The following is a 24138-nucleotide window of genomic DNA, read 5'->3' as shown; positions in this document are numbered from 1 at the left end:
TATCTCCCACCCCACCCACACCAACTGCCAGGCCCAGCCCCTCTGCAGGGCCAGTCTGGTACCTGCACGTTCTCCCGGAGGTCAGTGGCTTCCCGCAGGGGCTGGGTGGCCGTGCGGAAGACCTCGTCAATGGCCTTGATGCCGGTGGCCTTGGTGGAGGTGTACTCCCGTACCCGACGGCCCTTACGCACTGAGAGCCCCCGCTTGTGCCCCCTGCCCCCACCACGGCGGTCAGTGATGGCCACATGCACAAAGAGGGTGGCATTGGGGAGGGGCTCGCCAGTCAGTGCCTGCAGGGGCACGTGGCGGTAGCCAGTCTGCAGGCACTCAAAGGGGATGGTGTACTGGGCAATGAACTCATCCCCAATGTAGTCATCATCCAGCACCACGAAGCGCAGCACAGCCAGCTCAGGCAGGTTGATCTGGAACTCCAGGCTCTCGTCAAAGACAGGATTGTCCCCGCTCTGCAAAGCTGTCTTGGTGCGGTGCTCAGCGCAGTCAGCTGGGATGCCATGGATCTCTGCACACACGTAGGGCTCCACTACCTCACCCTTGGCGCCTGAGCCCTTGGGCTTGGGCAGATTCTGCCCACTGATGATCTTGAGGTGCAGGAGCTGGGCAGGGACACCGGGCAGCGAGTCCTTGGCATTGGCGCTGAAGTAGGACACCTCCTCCCGCATAATGGAGGGGCGCAGGACGTAGCCACAGCCCCCGTTTTGGCGGAACCAGGCAGCGTTGAGGTCCATCATCAGTCCCGGTGTCTGGTAGTTCATGGCCACCATCTGGCAGCCACACTTCCAGAAGTCCTGGGGGTTCATGTTGCTGGCATCAATACGTATGGCGCTGGGATAGATCCGTGACAGGAACCTCTTGTTGTAACCCACCAGCTCCTCAGGGCACTCATTGGCGAAGCGCCCAGCCTCAACCTCACTGAAGGAGCAAACCTCCCAGTAGCACTGCCCCCGCCGTGAGGCCTCAAAATCCCGGAAAGTCACAGACTGGCACAAGCTGACCAACTCGGACAGCTCCCGGCTCAGCCGCAGCCGGCGAAGCCCACCCCCCTCAGGCTGCTCTTTGTCATCCTCTCCCAGGCGACGTGATAGCTCCAGGCTCTCATCCTCATCCGTCACATCCCCCTCACTGTCATGGCAGTTGGGCGGCAGCTTCTTGCCCTTGATGAGGATCTTACTCTTGAGTCTCTCTGGGGATGGCAGATAAGCCTCCTCAGGGTCTGGGGGGTCCAGATACAGCTTCGCCCCTAGGCTCTTCTTCATGTACTGGGCCATCAGCCTCTGCTGGGGGGGTGAGCAGCGCACAGCCAGGCAGAGGATGAGGGGGTAGTCCGAGGCCTCAAAGGCGTACTGGTCAATAACGCCCACCACCGTGCGGAAGGGCACACGGGAGGTAGTCGAGCGGCCAGCATAGACCACAGGCTCACCATCCGGCCCGTCCCACACCACCAGCTCGAGGCTGCGGCAGCCTGTGCGCAGGGCGCTGACATAGCCACTGATGTCCGAGCTGCCCCAGAAGTTGTCCTCCAGGAGGCAGGCACTGTGGGCTGAGCTGATGTAGTAGTGCGAGAGGGGTTGTGCCATGTCCTGACATACCTTACGGTGCTGTGGGTCAAAGATGGAGCAGTCAGAGGAGAGAAGGTAGCGGGTGAAGCCATCAATGGCCATGTACCCCTTCTCCCGGCCTTCTTTGGAGGGCTCATATTTGCCAATTATCTCCAGGCACATCTCCTCTGTCACGCCCTCCATGCCCTGCTCTACCTCCAGAAATATCATCAGGTCCTTCAGGCCCAGGTACTCCTTGTTGCTGGAGAACTGGACCATGAGGAAGAAGATCTCAGGTCTGGTGCACAGTTCACAGTAGGCCTCCACAAAGAGGTCGCATGCCACCTCTCCCCCTGGCCGCTCACTGGCCTTTTGCAGCTCCTTGAACTTCAGCTCAATGGTGGAGGCTTTCATGCCTGGGTTCAAGGCCTTGATGAGCTGCACGGCCCGGGAGACAGGGATGCGGCCTGCCTTCTCTAGGTCAGCAAGGTCAAAGACAGAGGAGATCCAGGAGGTCCGGAGGCTGGGATGGCCAGCCTCGGGTGCCTCCAGTGTGTGCTTCCCATAGGACACCAAGTACCTCAGCCCCATTACCCAGGCATTCACTACATCAGCTGAGGTAGCCACCAGGTCCAGGGATTCATAATTGTCCCCATAGAGGATGGAGAAGGCACACTCATCAGGGAACTGGTCGGAGAGTCCATTGCTTCGCAAGACAGGAGTCTTCTTCCCCACCCGCACCTCCTTGACCGACTTGATCTCAATCTTGGCCTTCTCTGAGTCTTTCTTGGAAGGCTCCCAGCGCAAGAAACGCATGTCAGGGTCCAGCACGAAGAAGCGGCTGTACATGCGGGAGTTGGAGCGTACTTTTTTCATCTCACAGCCTTCCAGCATGAAGGAGATGCAGGCTGCTGTACTGTTGATCTTCCGGTCATTGGGCATAGTGCTGAAGGACACAGTCTTCTTTTTCTGCACCGGCCGCTGGCGAGAGCCATCCTGCAGAGGGGAGGGGAACAGGGCAGTCAGGGGTAGCTCAGAGACCCATTTAGCACAGGGGTTGGTAACGTTTTTGGGCAGAGTGCCAAAAACACCCCAAATTCAACATGTAAGACGTTGGCATGCCAGGGGTGGATGGTGGGGGACCTGATCCTTGTTGTGGCAGCGCAGCCCTACCTCCTTCCCTGCCTTCTGCCCCAAGGCATGCATGCCAAGCAAAATGCCTCCATGTGCTATGTTCTGGCATGCATGCTGGGGGCTGCCGACCCCTGATTTAGCAGGTGCAGCTGTGCAGGGCAGAGTGGAGCTGAGGTGGGTGAACCCAGGGTTAAGGGAAGATGTCTCTAGGAGCCAAAGGAAAAGAGGGATGAACACTAGCCCAAGACATAGGAGACAAGGATTCAGTTCCCCATACTACCATCAGCTTGCTGTGTGTAGCTCATTTCTCTCTCTGGCTCAGCTTCCCTATACAACATGGAAAGCTGTACTGCCCCGCTGCCCAGGGCCATTCAGAGGTGTTAGATGGGTGGCATCCTTCACTCCAAGCACCCCCCATCCCCCCCATCTCCAGCACAGCTCTCCCAGATTTGTGGAGGGCAAGGTTCCTTGCAGGCACCAGGCTCTCGGTACCTCCCTGATTTACTGCCACAGTTGGCTATGTGCTAGGGGGAAAGCTGTGGCAGAGCAATGGATCCATCTGCTGCCAGGACGGGTCATGGCTCCTTGAGGCAGGAGGGGTTCCATATACTCATGTCCCCGCGTGGGGAAAGTTCCAGCACCATTTCCTCTTTGCAGATGGGGAAACTGAGGCACAGAGCAAGGGACAGCAAGAAGGGTGAGGGGCAGAGGCAGGAATAGAACTCAGGGGCCCAGCTCCCTCTAGTCTATAATCATTTCGCACCTCTCCCCCACCCAGCGTGGTAAAGGAACCCAGGGAGTCCTGAGTCCCAGACACTCTGCCATAGCTCCTCTGAGCCCAGGGATCCAGAGAGCTCACCTGCCTCACCATTTCACTGGTGCTTTTCCCACAGGGGCGTCTCTGCCCCTGGCCTTTGCCTGGACATGGAAGAGCCTGTGCAGTGAAGGGGGGCAGGAACCTCAACAGACCCAGGAGCTGGGAGGAGCAGCCCTAGGGGCCCTGCTGGCTGAGGGGTAAGGCAGCCAGCTGGGCAGCACAGGACAACCAATACTGGCCTCTACTGCCCAGCACTACCTAAGCAGGCTAGCCCTGCCCCACCTGACTCCTGAGCACTAAGCATGATGGCATGAAGTAAGTTTTCATCCCAACAGAGGGAATGAAGCTCCCTGCCCTGCCTTACCAGGTCAGCTGCGCAAACCCCGTATCCATGCCACCCACCCCCACCATGCCCCTGCCTCTTCCATCATCCCCCTGAAGCCCTTTTCCCCAATATCTCACCCACTCACCCAGTGGAGTGGATCCCAGTGGGCAGGAGAGAAAAGGCCTGGCTGGGCTCTCTTCCTAGACTTTATGACTCAGCCCCTTATGAGGGGCAAAGCCTGGGGAAGTGGGGGAGTGCCACGCTGTACCTTGAGTACTTTTCCTGTTCTGCAGTGGCACCCCAAGGTGGGTCAGGCCAGCCCTGATCCCAGCACTATCTCCTGGTCCACACACTACTACCCCACCCAGGAGCTCCAGAGTGGGCAAGCCCAGGACACATCAGACAGGGCTCTGGGTAGTAGCTTGCCAGCAGCAGCCCAGAGTGTGAGGCTCCCTTCTCCTTCCGCCCTGCAAGGTGTGGTGTCCCGATAAGCAAGACAGGCACAGCTCCTCTGCCACAGCCCAGCCCCCAGGAGCTAAGCTAAACATAGGCACATCCTCCCACCATGCAGGGACCCACTGTCTTGGGGCTTCTTCCCACTGGCACACACTCACTACCAGGAACATCACTGGGGCAGGAGCTGCTTTCCCAGGCAGTGCAGCCTCATGGCAGCCCAGGGATCCTGCAGTTAAGGGAAACTAGGCCTCTGCCCAAGCACTGCAGCCAGTTTAGCACCAGAGCAGGCACCCTGCTGCATCTCCTGGGGGAAAGGCATCCCCATTGCCCACCCCCATCCAGCCTATCTTCTCTATGGAGCTCCAGCTAGGCCCCTCATCTTCTGGCTCTGCTGATGGCCATCAGCCCTGGCCTGCAGCCCCCACTATCCAGCCTGGGGAACCTCTCCACCCCAGCTCCAATAACATCCTGTGCTCCCAGCCCCACTCCAGCCAGTCCTCAGACAGGAATGTCCTTCAGCTGACTCCAGTACCGAGACTTTGATTTGGGTGGGGGAGGCATTTTCAACCCCAAAAGGGAGTGAACAACTTGAGATTGATCGATTGGCAGTCCACGCCAGGCGGTGGCGGGGGAGGAGTGGAGGGGAAGGCTGGTTCCAGCTCCCCTCCCCCACACAGCTCTGTCTCAAGGTTATTCCCTAGGCTGAGGCCTTGGAGGAGATAAAACAGCAGCACAGCCCTGAAGTTCCCCTCATCTCAGCTGGGGGAGCCCCTCCATCTGCCCATCCCAGCACTGGGTTCTCAGGCGGCTCTCCAGTCCCCCACACACACACAATCCACCCCCCAAAGTGGGAAGCATCCTCCAGTTGCCCAGCTCCATGCTGCAGTCCATGGGAGCCAGTGGGAGGCTGGTGTGGTTGCTTTACCCCAGTATGGGGCACCAGTCCCAAGGAGGAGCAGTAGGAGGCTCTGGAGAGAGCTGCTGTGACTCTAACATTGGGACTGTGCCCCTGAGAGGGGATGGGAGCAGGTTCCCCACAAAGAGTCTTTGCACACACTGCCCTGTGCCTTGTCCTCAGGCATGAGAGCAAGACATAGGGGCTCTTGCTGGTCACTGATCCCACACCTTGGAGCCCAGCCAGGTATGCCAACAGGACAGAGGGCACAGAGCAAGACCAGGCCCTGGGGCGCTCTGGGTACCAGCCTGCCATGGGCAAGGAGGAGAGTTCAACTACACAATTGAAGGGGAATGGCCAGACCCAGGAGCAAAGAAGCCCACAGGTACCTGTGCCCCACAGAGACCAACCAGCAGATGCTGTTCTTGCTGGATGTCACACAGGGGCTTAATAGAGACTCTGTCCCAGCCAGCACTGGCATGAGAAGTCCTCAAGGTGCCATTTCCTCGCTAGGCCAAAAGCTTCCATTTCTTCTCCCCACAGAGCCCTGGACCCAGCAGGAAGTGGCCTTACTGCATGCCAATGCATAACAGCAGCAGCATGGCTGCTGCAGGGGAGCAGGGAGGGCTACATGGGCAGTCACAGTACCCCACACCTCTGCCACACACAGACCCCACTCTAGGGCCTAGGCAGCACTGATCAGGCACCCAGATAATGATATATATAGCACAGCCCCTATGTATACCAGGGGATGAGGAGATAACCTCGGTAGTCACCTTCCGGGGGCAGACTGGAGCCTGAGAGGATAGCCAGGGAACAGGATGCAGACCACAGTGTAGCCAAGTCACAAGGCAGGGTGCCCATTGCTGGCACCCAGAGACACAGAAGAGGGAGCTGGCTGGGGTACCCACCACAACATGCCACAGACAAGGAGGAAACTGCATGGATGGCAGCACTGGAGGGATGGTAGATCCTGGGGGAGAGACCTGGTGAGAGACCAGTGGGGCCGGCCAGTCCCTGCTGCATCACTTGGTTCTGGGCCCTGGACACAAACACATTCCTGGGCAGATGGCAGACTCCAACTTGTCTCAAGCTGCCAGGACCAGAGCCGAGCAAATGCAGCTGGAAGAGGGGAGGGACAGGGGATGGCGCACACAGGCTTGGAAATTTTCAGGAAAATCAAGGGGTGTTTTTGGAGCAGCTCTGGGATTTAACTTACTGGAAGACATCCAGGCACCCCTCAGCAAACCCCCAGCATCAACCCCACCAGCACCATGGACTGGCAAGTGCTGGGGAAAAAACAGTGACTTGAAGGCCAGACAGTAGAGGGGGGAGGCTGCAGGCAAGGAGCAGGCGGATCCAGCCCCTCCACTAGAGAGGTCTGGGGCCAGTTCAGCATCAGTGGCTGGGAAGAGCCCTGGGCTGTAGGGTGTAGGTAAGTGCCTGTGAGGTGAGGCCTGGTGATGGGGCCAGCACAAGGCCACACAGATCGGACGTTCTTCAAAGGGAAGCCTGAGGGCTGACTGAAGGAGATGAGGATGGTCAGGGAGCAGAAATGATCCGGCATAGCTAACCACAGGAAGAGGCTGAATTCTCACTGAGGGGGACTTCTGAGACCAACATCAAGGCCCATAGTTCAGGCATCTGCTGCCCCATTTACAGTGCAAGAGGAAGCCAGGCAGAAGCCAGGGACACCGCAGCCTCGGTTCCGATTTGCTGGGAGGCGCCAGCCACTAGTGTGACACTGCCTCAGACAGCCCTGCGCTATCCATCATGAGATGGGCAGGGGGCAATACCAGCCTCAAGGGCAGCTTCCAGCTTCAAGGGCAAGTGGCTGGATTTAGCATGGGGTAACAAGGCTTGATGGGAGTTTGGAGAGGATGGGAGGAAAACAGGAGCATGCTGGAATCCCTGGTGCCCCTCGCTCCTGCCCCATAGCCCCCTGATAGCCTAGAGCAGGGCTCCCTCCAACTCTGCTGCTGCCCCTCACTCCCACCCCACACTCCATGCCTCCAGTGTGCTCTCAGTCCCCAGGCACACTGGCATCGCTCTGTGCTGTTCTCTGCCGCCTCCATGGTACTGAGCTAACCCCCTCCTCCTCCTCCTCCCCCACCCCAACGCAGGCATGGGGTGCTGCCCTTTTAATCCAGATGATTTTTCCAATCAAGAGCAGCTGGACTGGATCAGCCGGGAGTGGGGGAGAGGGGGAAGGAGGAGGGACCTGGGGTCACTCCTCAGGCTGAGTACATTCCCTCGGGTTCCTACAAGGCACCGCAGCCTCACCGCTGCCACTGGAGGGAGCTTGAGGAGATACGGGAGTCCAAAGACTCCCTGGTCGCATGGCAAAGAGCCTTGTCAGTGGGAGGGGGCTCCTCCCCTGCCCCTGGCTCTTGCCCCCTGGGGCAGAGCAGCAAAGGGCACACTCTGGTGCTAATCCCTAGCTTGGCCCCTCAGCACACCCCAGACCTCCCCAGGGTCAACACCTCAGCAAGAGAGAAGCTTCAGGCTCTGGCAGCCCTTACCCAAGTGAGCCCCCTCCCCCAGCATGGTGAGGTCCTTGGCCTGACAGCCCAGTTTATTTTAGCTCTTTTTTTCCTTCCTTCCTTCCTCCCCCTGGCTCTGAGCGGTATCCTGCTGGCTGCTCAGTCACCCTTGGTGGTCAGGCCCCTCAAGGCCTGCTCCCTGCTCAAGCACAGCAAGCCCCTTCCCAACCCCATCCTTCTACCACCCCACATCCAACCCTGTTTTGGCCTGTTTAGAGCAGATTCAGGCTCAGAGGCCCCAGCACCCATGGTGCCTGCTTTGACATGGAGTCTCTGGAGCTGGGCACTGCTGGATCACCTAGGCATCACATCCCTCCCCTACCCCCATCTCCATGCCAGGCACCACACTCAGCCCCACACCTGCTGTCCCTCAGCTCCACTGGACAAACAGACACACAGACACCCAGCAACAGCCCTGTCTTTCAGCCAACCCCCCTGATTATGGGCTGTTTCCCTTCTTTCCTCCGACATAGAAAAAACCACAGCTCTCCTCGACTGAGACCCCCTTCTTCCCCTCAACCTAAGCTCATTGGCAGTACCACCATCACCACAGTTCAGTCGTGTATGGAGGCATAGCAAGCATCCTCCAAAGCAACACCAGACCCCCAATGCCCACAGCCTGACAGGCACATACTGGGGCAGTGCCACCTCGCTGGCAAGATGAAAGAAGAACTGCATAGACAGGCCCAATTCCCCTGAGCTGGGACAAGGACAACCCATGAACCCACCAGCTAAGACACCTTGCCCCCCCTGCCTGGACCCAGGCAGGGTGCCCCAATGTACAACCCCCCACACATGCACCCCAACCCCTGCCCAGCTAGGGTGCCCTGCACCCAATGCAATGAAGCAGCAGGATGTGAGGCATACTGTTTTTCTGGCTTCCAGCCACCGCGCCTGCCTGACAGATGGAGGCGGGGGCCGCAGGGAGCGTGCCAGGCAAAGGGAGGTGCATGAGAAACATGGAGGGGCTCTCCAAAGTGCAGCGTGGAGGCCTGACCTTCCCATAGCAGGGAGAAAGCTGAGATGCCCCCCAAACTCCCTTCCACTGGCTATAGAGCCTTTTCTCACTCTAATCACAACCCAGTCTGCCCCATGGAGCACTGAGGAAGGAAGCCACTGTGACTGCCTGGCACTCATCTGTCATTTTACTCCAGAAAGCATGACCTGAACAGGAACAGTGTCCTATACACCTCCCCATACAACATGCCATGCTATGAATGCCAGAGGCAGCCTGCTCTTGGGGTCCGTTTTGCTGCTAAGAGCTGTGGGAAAAAGAACCAGAACCCCGGGCAGCAAGATGTGCCCTCTGAAGTGGAGCTCTCCCTGGAAATGTGCGAACAGGGTCCACAGATAAGGATGGAGAGAACTAACAATCGGGACCCACATCCCACTGGGCTCCAGTGAGTGGGAAACCCTAGAGAGAAGGGAGAACCCAGCCCAGGCTGCTCCCAGACCTACACCCCTTTGCCCAGTCAGGCCAAAGAGGAGGCACAGTCTGGCACAAACACCAGTGTCCAGTTCCACCTGCCTTGTAAGGGGCCAGTCCTTGAGTATCCCTCAGAGCTGCCCCCCAAGGCAAATCCCCAAGGTCAGCCGTGATCACAAAGAATGATGGTTACAGCAATGCTTTCACCTACTGGCATGGGGGAGTGCAGGGAGACTCCCGGGGCTCCTCAGACCCAGCTGAGATGATGGCACCTTTAACCTGGACCATGGTAGCCATCAAGTTTCCATACAGCCATAACAAGACATCCTGCCCCACAATCCCTGCACATGCCCTGGTGGTATCAGCCAAGGTCCCAGCCTCCCCCCAAGGCTCCAAGGAAGCCAAGATCAGGGCACACCCATGGCAAGGATGGCTCCTCTTTGGGTCTTTTCCACCGCTCTTTTCCAGAGGAAACGAGCCATGTCCCTTGTGCCCAAGTCCCAACCCAGTGAAAGTGACTCACAACAGGGGAAATTAATTAGAACAAAGGGGGCTGTGCTGTGGCTTGGAGCCTTTAGCAGGGGGGCGTTGTACAGCAGGGCTGGGAGTGTGGTTATGGGATGGATTTAATTAAGCAGTGCAGCAGGGAGAAGGTTTAATCCAGCACTTCGAGATGGCAGTGAGTCGCATCTAATCTCGCTGCCGCCCCAGCCCCAGCACAAAGCCTCTCTGGGCTCCCTGTCAGTTGCCTGGCTGGGCACTGGGGAAGCGGGGGGGTGAGGGGGCACCTCAGGACAAGCAGTGTTGAGCTTCCAAAATAATGGCTTCACAACATGTAATGTCCCCAGCCCATGGGAGATAGCCTGGGAGGCTGTTTCTAGGTCTCATGAGGTACAAAACTGCCCTAAAGATTGGACCTGGGTCTCTGGTGTCGGGGTGGTGTAGAATTAAGATGGTGCGCATTGGAAATCACAGAGTACTGTATACAGAACGGAGAGTGAATCCAACTGGCCAGGTAGGCAGACTCTACCCTCTACATTGCCGCCTCTACCAACGCCAGGCAGGGATGCCTGCACACAGCACTTGCAGCTGGGGCAGAACATCACTTGGAAGGAAAAGCTGTCCAGGCTGTGGGTTTGAATTCAGGGGAGGGTCAGGGGCTCAAGTGGCCCTGCAAATCCAACAACACCAGTCCCAGGCCTCTGCTCCCTCAGTAAAGCTACAGCTGTTGCCTGGCTCCCAGCAGCAAGGAGGGAGTTGCCTTCCCAATATGCATTCTTGGGCACAAAGGAACTGGATGGATGATCTCATCCAGGAGCCTGTGGAAGCTGGAACTGTTATGATTACATTGTATACAGGCCAGCAGGCCGGGCAGCCTCAGAGGAAACCCCAGGGACAGGACAGTGGGTGGTTGGGACTGAGGATCACTGGCCAAGTTGCCGGGGCTAGGAACTGGTACAACATGGGGCTGAAGTTTGGGATCAAAGGGCATCTTTTAAAGCAGGGGCGGGCAATTATTTTGGGCAGAGGGTCGCTTACTGAGTTTTGGCAAGCCATCGAGGGCCACATGACAGGTAGCCCAGGGCAGATAAATATTAATTTTCTAAATGTTTAGGGGCCTCGCGGGCCGGATAGAATGGCCTGGTGGGCCGCATCCGGCCCCCGGGCTGCATTTTTCCCACCCCTGTTTTAACGGGACCGTCACTCCAGATTGTCAACCCCAGTCTGTGTCCCCAGCTCTGGCAGGAGATAGGGACACTCTTGTCACCCTCACAGCACGGGGGAGGGCACTGTGCTGTAAGAATGCTGGACATGATACGTGAGCCAGCTGCAAGCCTGACGGACAGGTCATGTGGACACCAGTGACCAGTGGCAGAGATGTTGAGGGAAAGAGTGACACGCAGCAGGCAGGGTCTGGCTCTGTACACTCTTGGAGGTCCCCAGCAAACCTGAGCAGGACTCTTTCTCTCTGCCGGCTCACTTCCCAGCTGATGGAGATCGAGCCTGGCCTGGGGCTCACTGCATGGGTCACTTCTCCTGGCTCAGGTACAGGATCTTATTGCATCCCACGCTTTCCATTCTCCCCTCACTGCCAGATTGCTCTAGAAAGCCAGCTCCTTGCCAGGGATGGCAGCCTCCACACCAACAGGCCCTGGCTCCCCATTAGGTGAGGCCCACTTAACCGTCTTCTTGGCCTCTGGCAGTCGCAACCACTGCCTCCCCCAGCCTGGGGGCTTCCCCAGGGCTGGAAGAGGAAGGAGCAGAAGCTGGAAGTCAGCCCTACAGCTGACAGAAAGCAAGAGGCTCCAGGGCTGTTGCCACAGTGCTTGGGGCTCAAAAACAGGGCCAATGCACAAGCAGTCTCTGGTGGCACCGGCTGTGAGGGAGGTTGGTGCCCACTGGGCAACATGGGCAATGACATTACCCAAACACTGTGGGGCCCTGAACAGCCACCAGGAGAGCCCCAGCTTTTAGTTACTGCCACCCAGCTCTGGAGCCAGCCACAGAGCTGAGGTGAGTGGCACCATTTCACACAACCCTGGCTGCCGAATCCTGGTTTTTAAGATGCTGGGACTTGCTGGCTGGCACCATATTCCCCCACTGGATCACTTAACAGGGCAGAGGTGACCCCACTCCAGAACAAATGGTCTCTCAAGAGCTGCCCTGCTAGTTTGATTAACACCCGGTTGCCCATTTGGCAGCAGTTTGGCAAGTGCCCAGGAGGCACAAGTCAGGCCAGTCACTGGTCCCTCGGGTGGCTGAGTGTTTGCCGGGGTAACAGCGGGGTGAGGGGACTCCAACTGAGGCCAGCTGCCTCTGTCAAGCCATGAGAATACAGGCCTCAGGGCTTCCTGTGTGGGTCGGGGGGGGGGGGACCGTGGCTGCAGTGTTTAAAAGCTCAAAGCAAGACTGACCTGCCAACAAAGTGCCCAAGGACTTCAAAACAAATGGCAAGTGTCCAATGGAGGGCTATATCAGGATCAGGCCACTGCAACTGCAAGGTTGCAGCTGGTGGGTTGTCTCAGCAAAGCTTGTCTGTAACCAGCCCAGCTCAGACAGTGTTAGAGAAGCCCCAGAGGTAAAGATGTTGTCCTGACCAACTGACTCCCTTGGGTCCTCAACCTCTAGTCATTAGTGCCAGGCTTGGAGGCCATGCTAGCTCCCCTCAGCTCCACAGGGCTCATCCAGGAAGCCTCTTTTTCCTAGTACAGCATTTCAGAACAGTGGTGCTAGTCCCCGCCAGCCCAGACCCCAGGGACAGACAAGGCGCAAGGGAAAATGGGGTACTGTGAATATCTTATATGGGAGCAAGAGGGACCCAGCGGAATTTCAGGGAAAAGAAAAAATTGAGCAAAGCTGTCATGTCTGCAGGGTGCCCAGGCACCCACCAAGGAAGGAGACGGTGGAAGGGAGCCTGTAAGGATGTGGAGGTATCTGCTGGCATCACAGGACACCTCCTTGTCTGGCCTCCCCATTCACCTGAAGACCAGCAGCAGGAGCAGGGCTCAAGTTGGCAGGGGAGATCCAGGGGTAACTCAATTTTCTTATGGCTGAAAGCCAAAGCCTTAAAGATTGGTGCAGACCTGGAAAATCCAGCACAGCTGGGAGAGACATATCAGTGGGGACAGAGGGTGACTCCCGGGGCTGGGGGGGTATAGGCAGGCATGACAAACCCAGGAGTCATATAACATGGCATCTTTATTGTCTCTATATTTGGAGCAGGATCAGACTTCCTCCGTCATCACCAAAACACCCTCCCCAGAAAATCCAGGGCCTGGTCTTACAGAACCAACCTGAACCTTGCATCTATGACCCCTTGGGGCAGCCTCCATAGTCCTTGCTCCCACATGGGTGCAGATGCTGGCTGCCTGGCCTTGCGGGGAGATCTCAGTTCCCTTCAAAGCTCAAGGCAGGCTTGGACTGCATTTGGGATGAGGGCCCAGGGGGTAAATGGCCTGAACCCCTTTACCTCACTCTTATCCAGGCTCTGGGCCATGGAGGGATCCTGGTACCTCTCTAAGGGGATGAATCCTACCCCCTTCTGGCTGGGCATGCCCAATTCCCCAGACTGTTCAGCAGCTGGCTGCATGGCAACCCACCATGCATTGGCCATGACCCCTGCCCTGCCTGGAGACCCTTGGCCCTGGGCAGCCTGTTCATAAAAAGAGCAGAGCCCAGTGCCTGGGTGGTGAAATCTAAGCACATCACTCCTCCCTTGCACAGGATGGTTCCACCCACACACCTGCCTGCAGCCAGCCGGTGTTCACCCACGCTCCTGGGCTGGCCGCAGGCACGGGACCATGCAGCCATGCTCATGCCCACCACAGCTGCACATGCAGGGTCACTGCCTAGCTTCCTTCTTATCCCAGGGGCACCGCCCCATACCACACCACACCCTGGGCTGCCCTGTATGGGGCCTGAAAGCAGAAAACAGGAAATCTATCCGGAAAGGAAATGCTGGGTGGGGAGCCTGCCTTGATCAAACGGCTGGCGTGACCTCCCATCCAGATGCAAGCTTGCTGAGTGCAGGAGCTGCCCCCAACGCCGCCACACAGAAACTGAATCTGTAACCCGTGCCCCCCCGCCCCAAACCCCATGAAAGCTGACAGTGAGATAAAAGTGAACTTGGTCTGTTCCTGCTGGGGCAACAGTGCATGCATCTCTCCCCTTTGCCAAAGCCCCCTGGGGGGTGGGTCTGGGCACCTGCCACTGAAAATCAATAGCAAATTCCCAAAAGAGTACTTCCTGCAGTGCTAGCTCTGCTCCATTTTGCAGGTGGGGCACCCCTCTCAGCATAGGAGGCTATGTGAAGGCGGGTTTGGGCTGTTAGATTGCAATTGCTCAGCTTATTTCAGTTTTAGGGCATAGTGGTTTCCCACTGCTACAGGAACAACCTCCCCAGTTGCAGCAATGCATGCTGGGAGGGTTTGTTCAATCCTGGACCTGCACCCTGGGTGGCAGCTGCCGGTGCATGGCTGGCGCTGTCCAGACTTGCAGGAGGAAGCAGGCCACCAGGCTCCCACTCCACCTGGCACACTGTCTACTCCCTCTGCCAAGGGGCAATCCCCAGCCCCTGGAGCTGTGTGTGCTGCTTGAGGATGTCAGAGCGCTCTGCAGACATTGCAGGCATTTGCATCCAGGTACCGGATGGAGCTAACCGCATGCCACCAGTCTCCTGTGATGCGAGACTGCAACCGCCAGCTGGCTTCATCAGCCCCACTCGGAGGAAGGAAGAGACGAAGCTAGTGCTTCCAGGCAGCCCATTACAGGGGCGTTTTCCAGCCTGGTCCAGGGCCCTGGGGAAGCTCTGCTAATCTAAGTGCTCTGTGAGGCGTGAGCCTGGAGTGGCTTAGACAGCCCAGGGCTCTGCTGAGCAGCAGCTCCCGCTAAGGTGATAAGTAGGTCAGATCTGGAAGTGCCAGGACACCACTGGCTGTCCCAAGGGGGCATGCAGCCACTACTGCCTGCACCCCTGCCCTGTGAAGAAGAGGAGAGGGGAAGAGAGCCCTGCAGGTCTGGGACTATGGCCTCTGTGCAGCAGCACAGACGGATGTTGCCCAAGCACTGCACACTTCACACCTGCCGATGTGAGCACTGGCAGGGGAAAAAACAGACCCAGCTTCTCATGGGGGAAGGCTGAAACTGAACTCTTCCCAGCAGGGGGGCTGAGTTTGGCACAGCCACCCAACCACACAGTTCAGTATCTCCCTGCTGCATCTCTCAAGGGCACAAGGGTCTGTGCCTACAGCAAACCCTGCCTCAAAGTTACTGTACCCCTCACACCACTCCAGGGGCCAGGCTGTCTTTTCCACAGTGCTTTGACAGCACATGTTACCTGACTCTGTAGCCAGCTCCCTTCCACAGCCCATGTGCTAGCTAGCTTCATCTTAGGTCCTACCAGAGCTCGTGAATTGCCAAGTGAAACAAGTCACTCATGAGCATCAGGGAAGGTCATGTTCAGCTGGCCATCAAGCTGGGCAGCCCCCTCCCTTCCCATCACACCAACACCCTGGTCTGAGGGGTATTTTATGCTTGTGAACGTGTGAGAGAGAAAGAAACTGAAAGCATTTGAGGCATATGCATGTCAAATGTAGCAGATTTGACACACTGCACAGAGCTGACGGATGGAGGGAGGGAGGGAGGGAGGGAGGGAATAACGAGTCACTCATCATCATGCAGACACCTGGATCATGGCAAGAGATGACCCCACATTGTGAGGCCCATTGCCCACCCTGCCCCAAACTCACTTCATGAAGCAGGAGAGGCCGTTTTGGGTACTGAATTGCTCCCAAGTGAAAGGTGGGGGAACCTGTCGGCAGCAACAATGGAAAGGTTCCCCTCTTGCACGATGCCTGTGGGGGAAGCTCCAGCTTCCCCTGCCACTCCCGATGGACAGTGAGTGGGGTAGGAAGGGAAGGGACCCACAACACCAAGTGCTTTGCCTATCTGTACCCTACCAGCAGTACCCCCAGGAGTAGGCAACCCCTGCACTGCCGCTGAAAAGCCCTCTATCCCTTTCTCCCCTGCTGTGATGCTGATAGAGTGCTTGGCATCAGCTTGCCACCCCCCACCCCCAGGCTCTCTACATCCCTTGGCCCCTCTAGCCCACCGCCTCCTCTTCTCATCTTCTGCATCAATCAAAAGCTGTTTGGAGCCAGGAGTGGCCATTTGTTACATGTGTGTGCAGCCCCCTGCACCACCACAGGCCCCAGCTCTGAGCCTTCCTGCAACAGAGAGCAGCAACAATCCCTTCCCCCCTCATCTCAGAGATACGTCAGCTCATGGCACCAGATGGGCTGGGGCAGGGGGCCTTGCCAGGCAGCGCAGCAGCTCATAGTTGCCAACCTGGCCTAACTGAAGTGCCACATTCCAAGAGGCAATGTGACTCGCAATGGGTCAGAGCGGGGGGACAGGGCCCCAGTTTTCCAGCTACCAACCCAGTGCCCTGTCCATTGGGTCATACTGCCTCTGTGTCCCCCTCTGCTTAGGCCTGCAGAGCCAAAAAGAGGTAACAAGCACGCAGCACCCAGGAAGCAGGGAGCTGGAACAGGAGCAGCCAACTCCAAGAGTACAAGAATCCTCCTCCATCCCAAAGTGAAAAGGCCATGGGAGACACAGGCCAGGCTGAGAATCACTGCCCCAGGGGGATGGGAGTGGGCAGCCGGGCACAGCCAGGGCTTTTCTAGATCAGTTTATTCCCTGCCAAGAAGATAGAAAGTGACACACATGCTCCCCAGCAGCACCAGCTGCTGCCTCGCAGCATGGGGCTGGCGACTGCAAGCCCTCCCGCAGGTGCTGCATCAGCGTCATGCCCCTGGCACTGCTCCTGAAGCTCACGCGGGAAATCGGGGGTGGGGACAGGGCTGTCATCCCAGGTTAGAGAGGAGGAAAGCAAGGCTCTGGGAAGAGGATGTGTCATGCTGCAGAAACTGGCAGACCTGCATCCCAGCACCCTGCCCTGCTTGTTCCCTGCTCCATGCTGGGAACAGAACCCAGGAATCCTGAATCCCAGCCCCACCCTGCTCTCAAGACCCTAAACCTTCCCATTTCCAATCTAGGTACTGAAGAAGCACCTGCAGGTCAGGCATAGAGTGGAGCCATATTTCTCCATCTTGGAACACCGTTTCCTTGAGGCAGAGCCCTGCATAAAGTCAAGGCTTCATTTCAGCCACCAGCAAGGTGTAAATCTTTTCCACTGCTCCTTCCACTAGCCCCAGACGAGACCGGTGCCATGCTCTGTCCTGCTGCATGGGGCGCACTTCACCGGGGTCTCAGGATTCCAGTGCTTGGGAGACCCAATTGCCCAGCTGGGCAGCCAGCCTCTGCTCTTCCCCTCATAGCTGGCCCATCTGCCTGTACAAATTAATTCCCCCCTGGCCCTGCTGGAAACCCCGCTCCCTTTGCAGAATAACTCAGCTCCAGTTCATGCTTCCGCTTAACCCCCAACCATCTGCTGGCCCCACTCTGCCCAGGGGCCTCTGACAGACCAAGGTTAATCCTAACCTTGCTTATGCCCCATTTCACCAGCCTCCCTAGACCCAGGACCCCAGAAGCACAGCAGTAACTGCTGACAATCCAGTCATGTGGAGACTTAGCAGCAGAGGCACCACATGCGGGTGAGGGGGTCCCACAAGGGATGCATGTCCACCTCCCCATCTCTAAAAGTGCTGCTTAATTATTTATGGTGGCACGTCAGAGCACACAGCACTAGTGGCTGAGGCCTCGTGTCTGAACTGCATCAGGTCTCTGCGGAGGGGAGAGGGGGGAGGGGATCGGGTGGGAGTGAGGATGCCTGTGTATTAATGATGTCTATCTAATATCCTTCCCCTAATGAAGGGACCTGTTAATGGCAACGTCCCTTCCCCAAGCAGGGCACAGTTGAATCCAGAGGTTTTAAATGGAGCCACATAACCGCCAGAGTGCCGAATAGGTCACAGGTTTGAGTCTAACAGCCCAGGCCTCTGAACAGGCCCTGCTGATTGTAAGCCAAAGCAGTCCACTACTAGCAAAGGGACAGGAACACCTGAGCCTTCCCTGTGGGGCCTAAGGCCCCACCTCAGGGACCTATTCCCCACCTCAGGGACCCCTGTGGGGCCTAAGGCCCATCACCATTCAGGGACAGAGGACAGAGGACAAATCACCCCTAAGCAAAGGTGACGTGACAAGCACAGTCCCCCACATGGCAGGGGCCCTGCAGCCCCATTCCCCAGTGCAGCCAGCTTGTCTGGCCTCAGACACAGACAAGGGCCAGGATGAATCCCTATCTGCCTCTGATCCAGTCCTACCAGGACCAGCAGAGGTGACAGTGCCAGGCTAGACCAAGGGAACCCAGTGAAAATGGATGCTGGATCTACTTAGGAGCAAAATGTCTTGGCTCTCAGAATCTTCTCAGCATCAGCTAATGCACCTCGTCTGCTCACTGAGCCGGCAGCACTCAGTCCTGTGTAGATGGAGGAGCTGCCCACTGCCTTGCCTGCCCCACACCCACCCCAGCCTCCTGCGTAGAAAGGAGCCTGGTGGCTTGGCAATAACATGAGCCTGGGCTCAATTACAGCCCCCCAGGCTAGCCCCACCTCCCAGAAACAGGCTCACTGAGCTGCACTCTGGACTTTCCACCAGCTCCCACCCTGCCACCAGCCTCTGAAACCAAGCCAGTTCCAGCATGGCCAGTCTCATGTCAGCTCGGCACGGAGATGACATCTAGCCAGCACAGGGCCTGCAAAGTGACCCTGCTCCCAGCCCAGAGAGGGTCCTGATTTGCACAGCATATGGAGCAGAGGCAGGGGCTACTTGGAAGCATCCATTCCATTTGACAGCCAGCTCAGGCACTGGCATGATATGTTTCCCATTACAGGTGGGTCTAAGCCAGAGGCTGCTCCATCCTGCTGAGCACATGCTCCTGCAGAAAAGGCTGGAATGCAGGAGCCAGACCCAGTTCCTTTCTCACCCAGTAAGTCTCTGCTGGCCAGCGGGTGAGGGTGAAATAGAGGGAGCATCCCTTCATGGGACTTGGGTAGAGTGGAAGTGAGGGGCTGCAATCTGCTCAGAGCTGCCCTGTCCCAAACACATGTCCTCTGCCAGCCCTGAGACACTAGGGACACAGCAAGAGAGGATCTTTCAAAAGAGATAAGCTGCCTAAGAGATGCCTCAGAGCACAGATGTCTGCCAGGACAAGTCTCCCTCACAGAAGAGCAGGGAGGCAGCATTCACCTATGTCTGTCCCCTACCCATGTGCCCCTTCTGCAGCTGGCATGTGCCCCCTTGCCTCAGGGACAAGCAGGAAAGGAACTGTAGGAAAGCTGTCCACAGTGGATAGGCTCAAACAAGGTGGGGTTTGTTGGCTGGTGCCTGCTGCATTCACACAGGATCTGATGCCTGCTCCCAGCCCTAGAAGAGGAGGAGGAAGCAAAAACAAGGGGTATGTAAGATATGGCAGAGCCTGCCAGCAGGCATCTGAGTTCCTGTGTGTCCTGCCCTAGAATACAAATGGGAGGGCACTGAAGAGCAGTAGAAGTGAAACAAACTCAGCGCATAAGTAACTCCTGAATCTCACAGCTGCAGGGTGCAGCCAACCAAGGCAGACTGCTCAAGGACCTGATTTCTTGTGGGGACCTAGCACCTGAGAGAAAGCCAAACCCTGCAGGATTTAGAAGATGGGTTCAAAGCTGAAAGGTTAAGGCCAGAAGGGGAGCAGTAGGATCATCTTAACTGGATTTCCAGGGAGGTACGGTACCTCCCCCAGTGAGCCCAGTCTCCTGACCATACAGCCTGACCATAGACAAGAACAGCTCCTACCACCAAGTTCTGCAGGGATGAAGCAGCATGTCCCATCTCTCTGCACCCAGGCCTGGATGCAGTTCCTAGCTGGAGATGAAACATCCCTGCTTTAAGGCAGCTTTCCCATGCTCAGAGCACAGAGTGACTGATGGCCTTTCCATGGAGCAGTCCTAGAAACATCACGTGGCATTATTGCTTTTTGAAGTATTTGTCCCAGACAGTGCTGGTTGCTGGAGAAAGGAGTCAAGTGAGCAGGGATTGTTCTAGGAACAGGAGAACCCTGCTACGTCCCCATGGAATGAGCCATTCAGCTCAGCTAGTGCAGCAAGTGAGGACAGCGTTTGAATGCTAGTGGCTGCGTCGGGCTGTGAGCAGCACTGGGAAATCTCTTCTGATGCAGGCTGCCCAGGGAGGCAGGGAGACCCCAGGCACGCATGACAGCTCACACACTTGGCGTTTTCAGGGCATACACAGGCACGCGCACACTGAGAGCTCGCACCAGCTTCTCAGAGGCGATCTGAGTTACACAACGAGGCTTGATGAGTTGCCTGGAAAGCAGGGAAACGGCACGGGAATAACAGCACTTATAATTATCCTGTGACACACGTTAGGAAGATGGCTAATTCTCTCTTTCCAAAGACAACAAGGTGCCTGAGAAAGAAGCCTGCGGAAGGGGGCTGCAGCCTGGGAAGCAGCCCACACACACCAGGTATTAATAGTACAGGAGCTATTTTGTCTTAAAATAGGCTGCTAGAAGTGGGGAGGCGGGTCTTGGGCAAAGGCGACCTACTGTATAGGCAAGTGATGGTGACGCAAGCACAATTAGGGGGACAGATTTAGACTTGAACGCACAATGCTTCTGGTTTCCCCATTGCCTCTCCAGAGTGGGAACAACCCAGAGTCCATCTCTCACTAGCAGCCCCTTCACATCCTCCCTCCACCACCCATATCTCTGGGCAAGAAGACTCTTACTGGAAAGTTCAAGAGTGCTGGTCATGCAGGGATCCAAGCAAACAGTTCCTCCTTGCACCCAAAAGCAAGAAGAAAGGACAAAGACACTCACATGTTAGGATGATGCCCTCACAATGCATGTAAGCACACCAAGGTCCTTCTGAACAGACATGACACCAAACGCAGAAGCTGCATGCCTTTCTGTGTATTAATAACATCAGTGATCTGCAGGTATCCTATGGAGCCAGGCCCTGCCCCACAGAGCTTATAACACTGGTATGGTGACACTCAGGCAACCTAAACCTTGCTGCATGAGTACAACTGCAACCAACCGCAACTCTGAGGAACACAGAGAGCCACCAGTCCCCAGTCCTGCTTTGTCACTCCGGCACCCCATCCCCGTGGCCTCCACCACATGCCAGACCCCCTGCAACAGCTGAGAACGCAGGCCTGGGAGGGAATGTCTGGGTCACCAAGTCCAGTCCCCTGCCACTTCAGGCAGACACGTGACAGACCTTTAGTCCAAAGGGGTCCATAAATCTAGCCGCTGGGGCAGATCAAAGCTGCAAGACACCCCCAGCAGCAAGCTAGGATCTTCAGCACTGAAAATGAGAGACCTCAGAAACTCCTTTGTCAACCAGAGTCCAGGCTACAGCCAACAGCCCAAGCTACAACAGATGCTACAACTGAGCCTCATGGCTCCCTGAATCTCTTCCCAAAGGTGCAAGTGAGTGCCACCTGGCACTGGGAAACAGGATATAAATAAGCTGCTGGCACCAGAGAGCCCCGCTGGGGATGCAGCAGGCAGGGACTGTGCTGAGCCAGTCCCACAGGAGTAGCCAGCAGGGCAGATGGAAAGGCTTGCCCCCCTCATGTGCTTGTAGCCAGAACCTGTGCTGCAGGGGGTCCATCCTGAGTCACTAGGAGGCCATCCCTGCACACTAACAATGCTGAGGGCAGTGAAGCCAGCCTTTGCCCCTCTGAGTAAAGCTTTCTGTCCCTCTTCCCCCCCAGCTTTCTATCCACTCCAGGGAAGCCCAGCTGAGATGGAAGCTTCCCACCACTCAGCCTGCCCCTGGGGACCCCAGCTGCGTGCCCTTGCATGCACTAACCCCCTCGGCTAACTTCCTCTCGCAGTCAGCCAGCTGCTTCCCTCACACCCCAAGCCTCCCGCCCTGGGGCAACCCACTGCTGGGTCCCACCCCCCAAGCCCTTGCCAGAGGCACTGGAGTGGGCAAAGACTGCCCCTTGCTTTACTTTCTCCCCCGCACCCACCCCTGCCAACCCAACACCAAGCATGGAGCCATGCGCTGGGGACTGGGACAACCACCCCCGACAGCCTGCTCTCAGGTGGAGAACCCCACAACTTCTGGGAGCATGAGCACATTCAGCTGAGGGCTGACATGAGGGGACCCCGGGGTGAGGTGAGCCCGCGTGTGAGGGGACACCAGGATCCCCACAAGCAGGAGCTTGTTCCCTGGCGGTTGCAAGAGTCCCCCGCCCCCAGCCTGCTCCCAGGGGAAGGAATGCGGTGATCTCCCGGAGCAGGAGGCCATCCACTGCAGCTCACGCAGCCTCCCCCTACAGCCTGCCTGGGGGCAAAGGGACCCCACGATCTCTGGGAGCAGGAAGCCACACGGGGACTGGAACAGCCCACCCCAGGGTGAAAGGACCCCACGATCTTGAAACCCATAGCCTGGCGCTCGCACAGCCTGTCCCCAGAAGCCTAAGTGCATGCCCTGGGGCTGCCCCCAGGAGCCCATGCCCACGCCCTGGGGCTGGCACAGCCTGCCCCCCAGCGTGCCCCCTACCCCCGGGTGCCCAAGCCCATGTCCAGCGGCTGGCACAGCCTCCCCCAGCCTGCCCCACGGTGCCCCCCGCCCCCCGGAACTCATGCCCAGGCCCTGGGGCTGGCACAGCCTGTCCCCTGCCCCCGGCGCCCATGCCCTGGGGCGGCGGCGGGAGCTCACCTTCATGATGCTGGCGCGGGGCGCGGCGGCGGCGGGGGGCGCGGGGCTGCGCTCCGCCGAGCCCTCGCGGCTGCTGCTGCCGGAGCCCGAGCGCGGGCTGCTGCCGCCCGGCTCCGGGGCGCGGGGCGCGGCGGGCGGGGGGACGCCCCGGGGCCCGTCCGCCATCCCCCCCGCTCCGGCGGCGCTCACCGCCGCGCCATGCCGCAGCCCCGCGCCGCCGCTCCTGCGGGGCCTGGCCTGGGCTGGGCTGTGCCGGCGGGGCCGGGCCGGGGGAGGGGACAGGGGCGGGCCCCCGCCGCCAGCCCGGCCCCAGCACCCCGGCCAGCTCCCGCCCTGCCCTGCCCTGCCTCGGCGGCTCGGCTCGGCTCGGCCCGGCCCCGCAGCCCCGCGCCTTCCCCCGCCGGCGCCAGGCCTGAGGCGCTGGGAAGGGCGCCCCCACGACACGGGGGCCAGGCGTGAGGGGGAGAAGCGCAGGCCTGGGGGACAGGATGGCCCCCTCCACAAGAAACGGAGCCCGGCCCCACCGAGGCGTCGTCTCGTGGCAAAAAACCACTAGCCCGGCTCTGTGAGGAGTCACCCGGCTCCAAAGGCAACGGGTAACAGCTCCGGAGCTGGTTCCTCTCCCCCTTGTGTTGGAAGAGGTAGCAGGCCCCACCGAGACGTAGGGCTGGAAGGGATCTCCAGAGGTCCGGTCCGACGCCCAGCCTGAGGCCGGAACTGCCCTGTCCAAACCAGCCCGTAGGACCCATAATCTAAGCCCTAAGTAAGACTGCTGTCAGCCCTGACACACGTGCGCACGTTTCTTTTGGAGACAAAGCCTTGCACTTCGGGCCTCCTTCTCCTCAACCTTGCAAACAGCAGCGTGCCCAGCAGGCTCCCTCCGTGCCACAGCTCAGGAGCCCACGGCCTGAAACTTCACAAGGTGCTGGAGAGGCCCGGGGATCTTGCCTCAGCAGCACAGCAGCCAGGCAGTCCCAAACCTAACACCCTAAAGCAGGGGAACCACAGCAGCCACCGTCCTGCCTCTATGAAAGGTTGTCAATATATACTCAAGAGATCCCAGGTGCAGGCTCAGGTTTGTCCCTGCTTGGATACCTGCCCCACAAGGAGGTAAACGTGGTAATAAAAAATTAGCTTTGGGACCCAGGTGCCACTCAATTCCCAGAAGGCAGGGAGGGGTGCCTCAAGTCCCACAAGGTTGAGAACTATTGATTCAGGCTGTGAGGTCTTTGCATTGGAGCTAACCCCCAGAGTATGTCTTCTGGGCAGTGCTCAGCCCGGTGGGGCCTCCATCTTGGGCAGGACATAAGCAAATGCAGGAGCCGGACCTCAGCTGGCATCTCTGGGCAGCACTTTAAGCACATACCCTTAATAAGGAAGGCTTGTAAGGGCTTTGCAAATCAACGTGGAAGGACCAGGCACTTAAAAGCAGCACTCTCTGTCCTGGCAGCATCAGCTAATTGCCCCATGTGAGCAGTTATGGCAGCCCCAGCATTAGGCCTAAAATGCTGCAATCTGTGATTCTCCATTGATTGCATGACAGGCAGTTCTGTGGAGGGAGGACTAATGAGATCATAAAATCTGAGCAGAGCCCCACCACTTTATAATTGGCAGCACAGCCAGGAGAGCCTCACAGGAAAAGAAGGTGGGGGACACACGGCAGTCAGTGCTGGGATAACCTACCAGGCCATACAGCACACAGGTGCACCCAGGAATCAAATGAGCATGAGCCCCAGCATCCAACAGGCACAGCGGCTGCAGAGCACACATGGAGGAAAGCACCAGAT

At 58.0% G+C, this 24138-nt stretch overlaps 1 protein-coding gene across 3 annotated transcripts in view; it reads right to left on the bottom strand.

Moving 5' to 3' along the window:
• Nucleotides 1-22573, bottom strand: part of LOC149866864 (inactive phospholipase C-like protein 2) — a 35312-nt gene extending 12739 nt beyond the window's left edge. For all 3 annotated transcript variants that reach the window (XM_090044368.1, XM_090044369.1, XM_090044370.1), the window contains exons 1-2: nt 22352-22573; nt 63-2552 (exon numbers count right to left, since the gene is read on the bottom strand). In XM_090044368.1, the coding sequence (XP_089900494.1) occupies nt 63-2552; nt 22352-22516 (2655 nt within the window). In that variant the 5' untranslated portion in view covers nt 22517-22573. The remainder of the gene's footprint in view (nt 1-62; nt 2553-22351) is intronic.
• Between the last annotated feature and the right edge of the window lie 1565 nt (nt 22574-24138).

This window comes from Crocodylus siamensis, chromosome 4 (genome assembly GCF_052110815.1).
Source record: "Crocodylus siamensis isolate JL-2025a chromosome 4, ASM5211081v1, whole genome shotgun sequence".
Taxonomy (NCBI): Eukaryota; Metazoa; Chordata; order Crocodylia; family Crocodylidae; genus Crocodylus; species Crocodylus siamensis.
The sequence above is the reverse complement of the archived record's forward strand: the minus strand, read 5'-3'. Positions and strand labels throughout refer to the sequence as shown.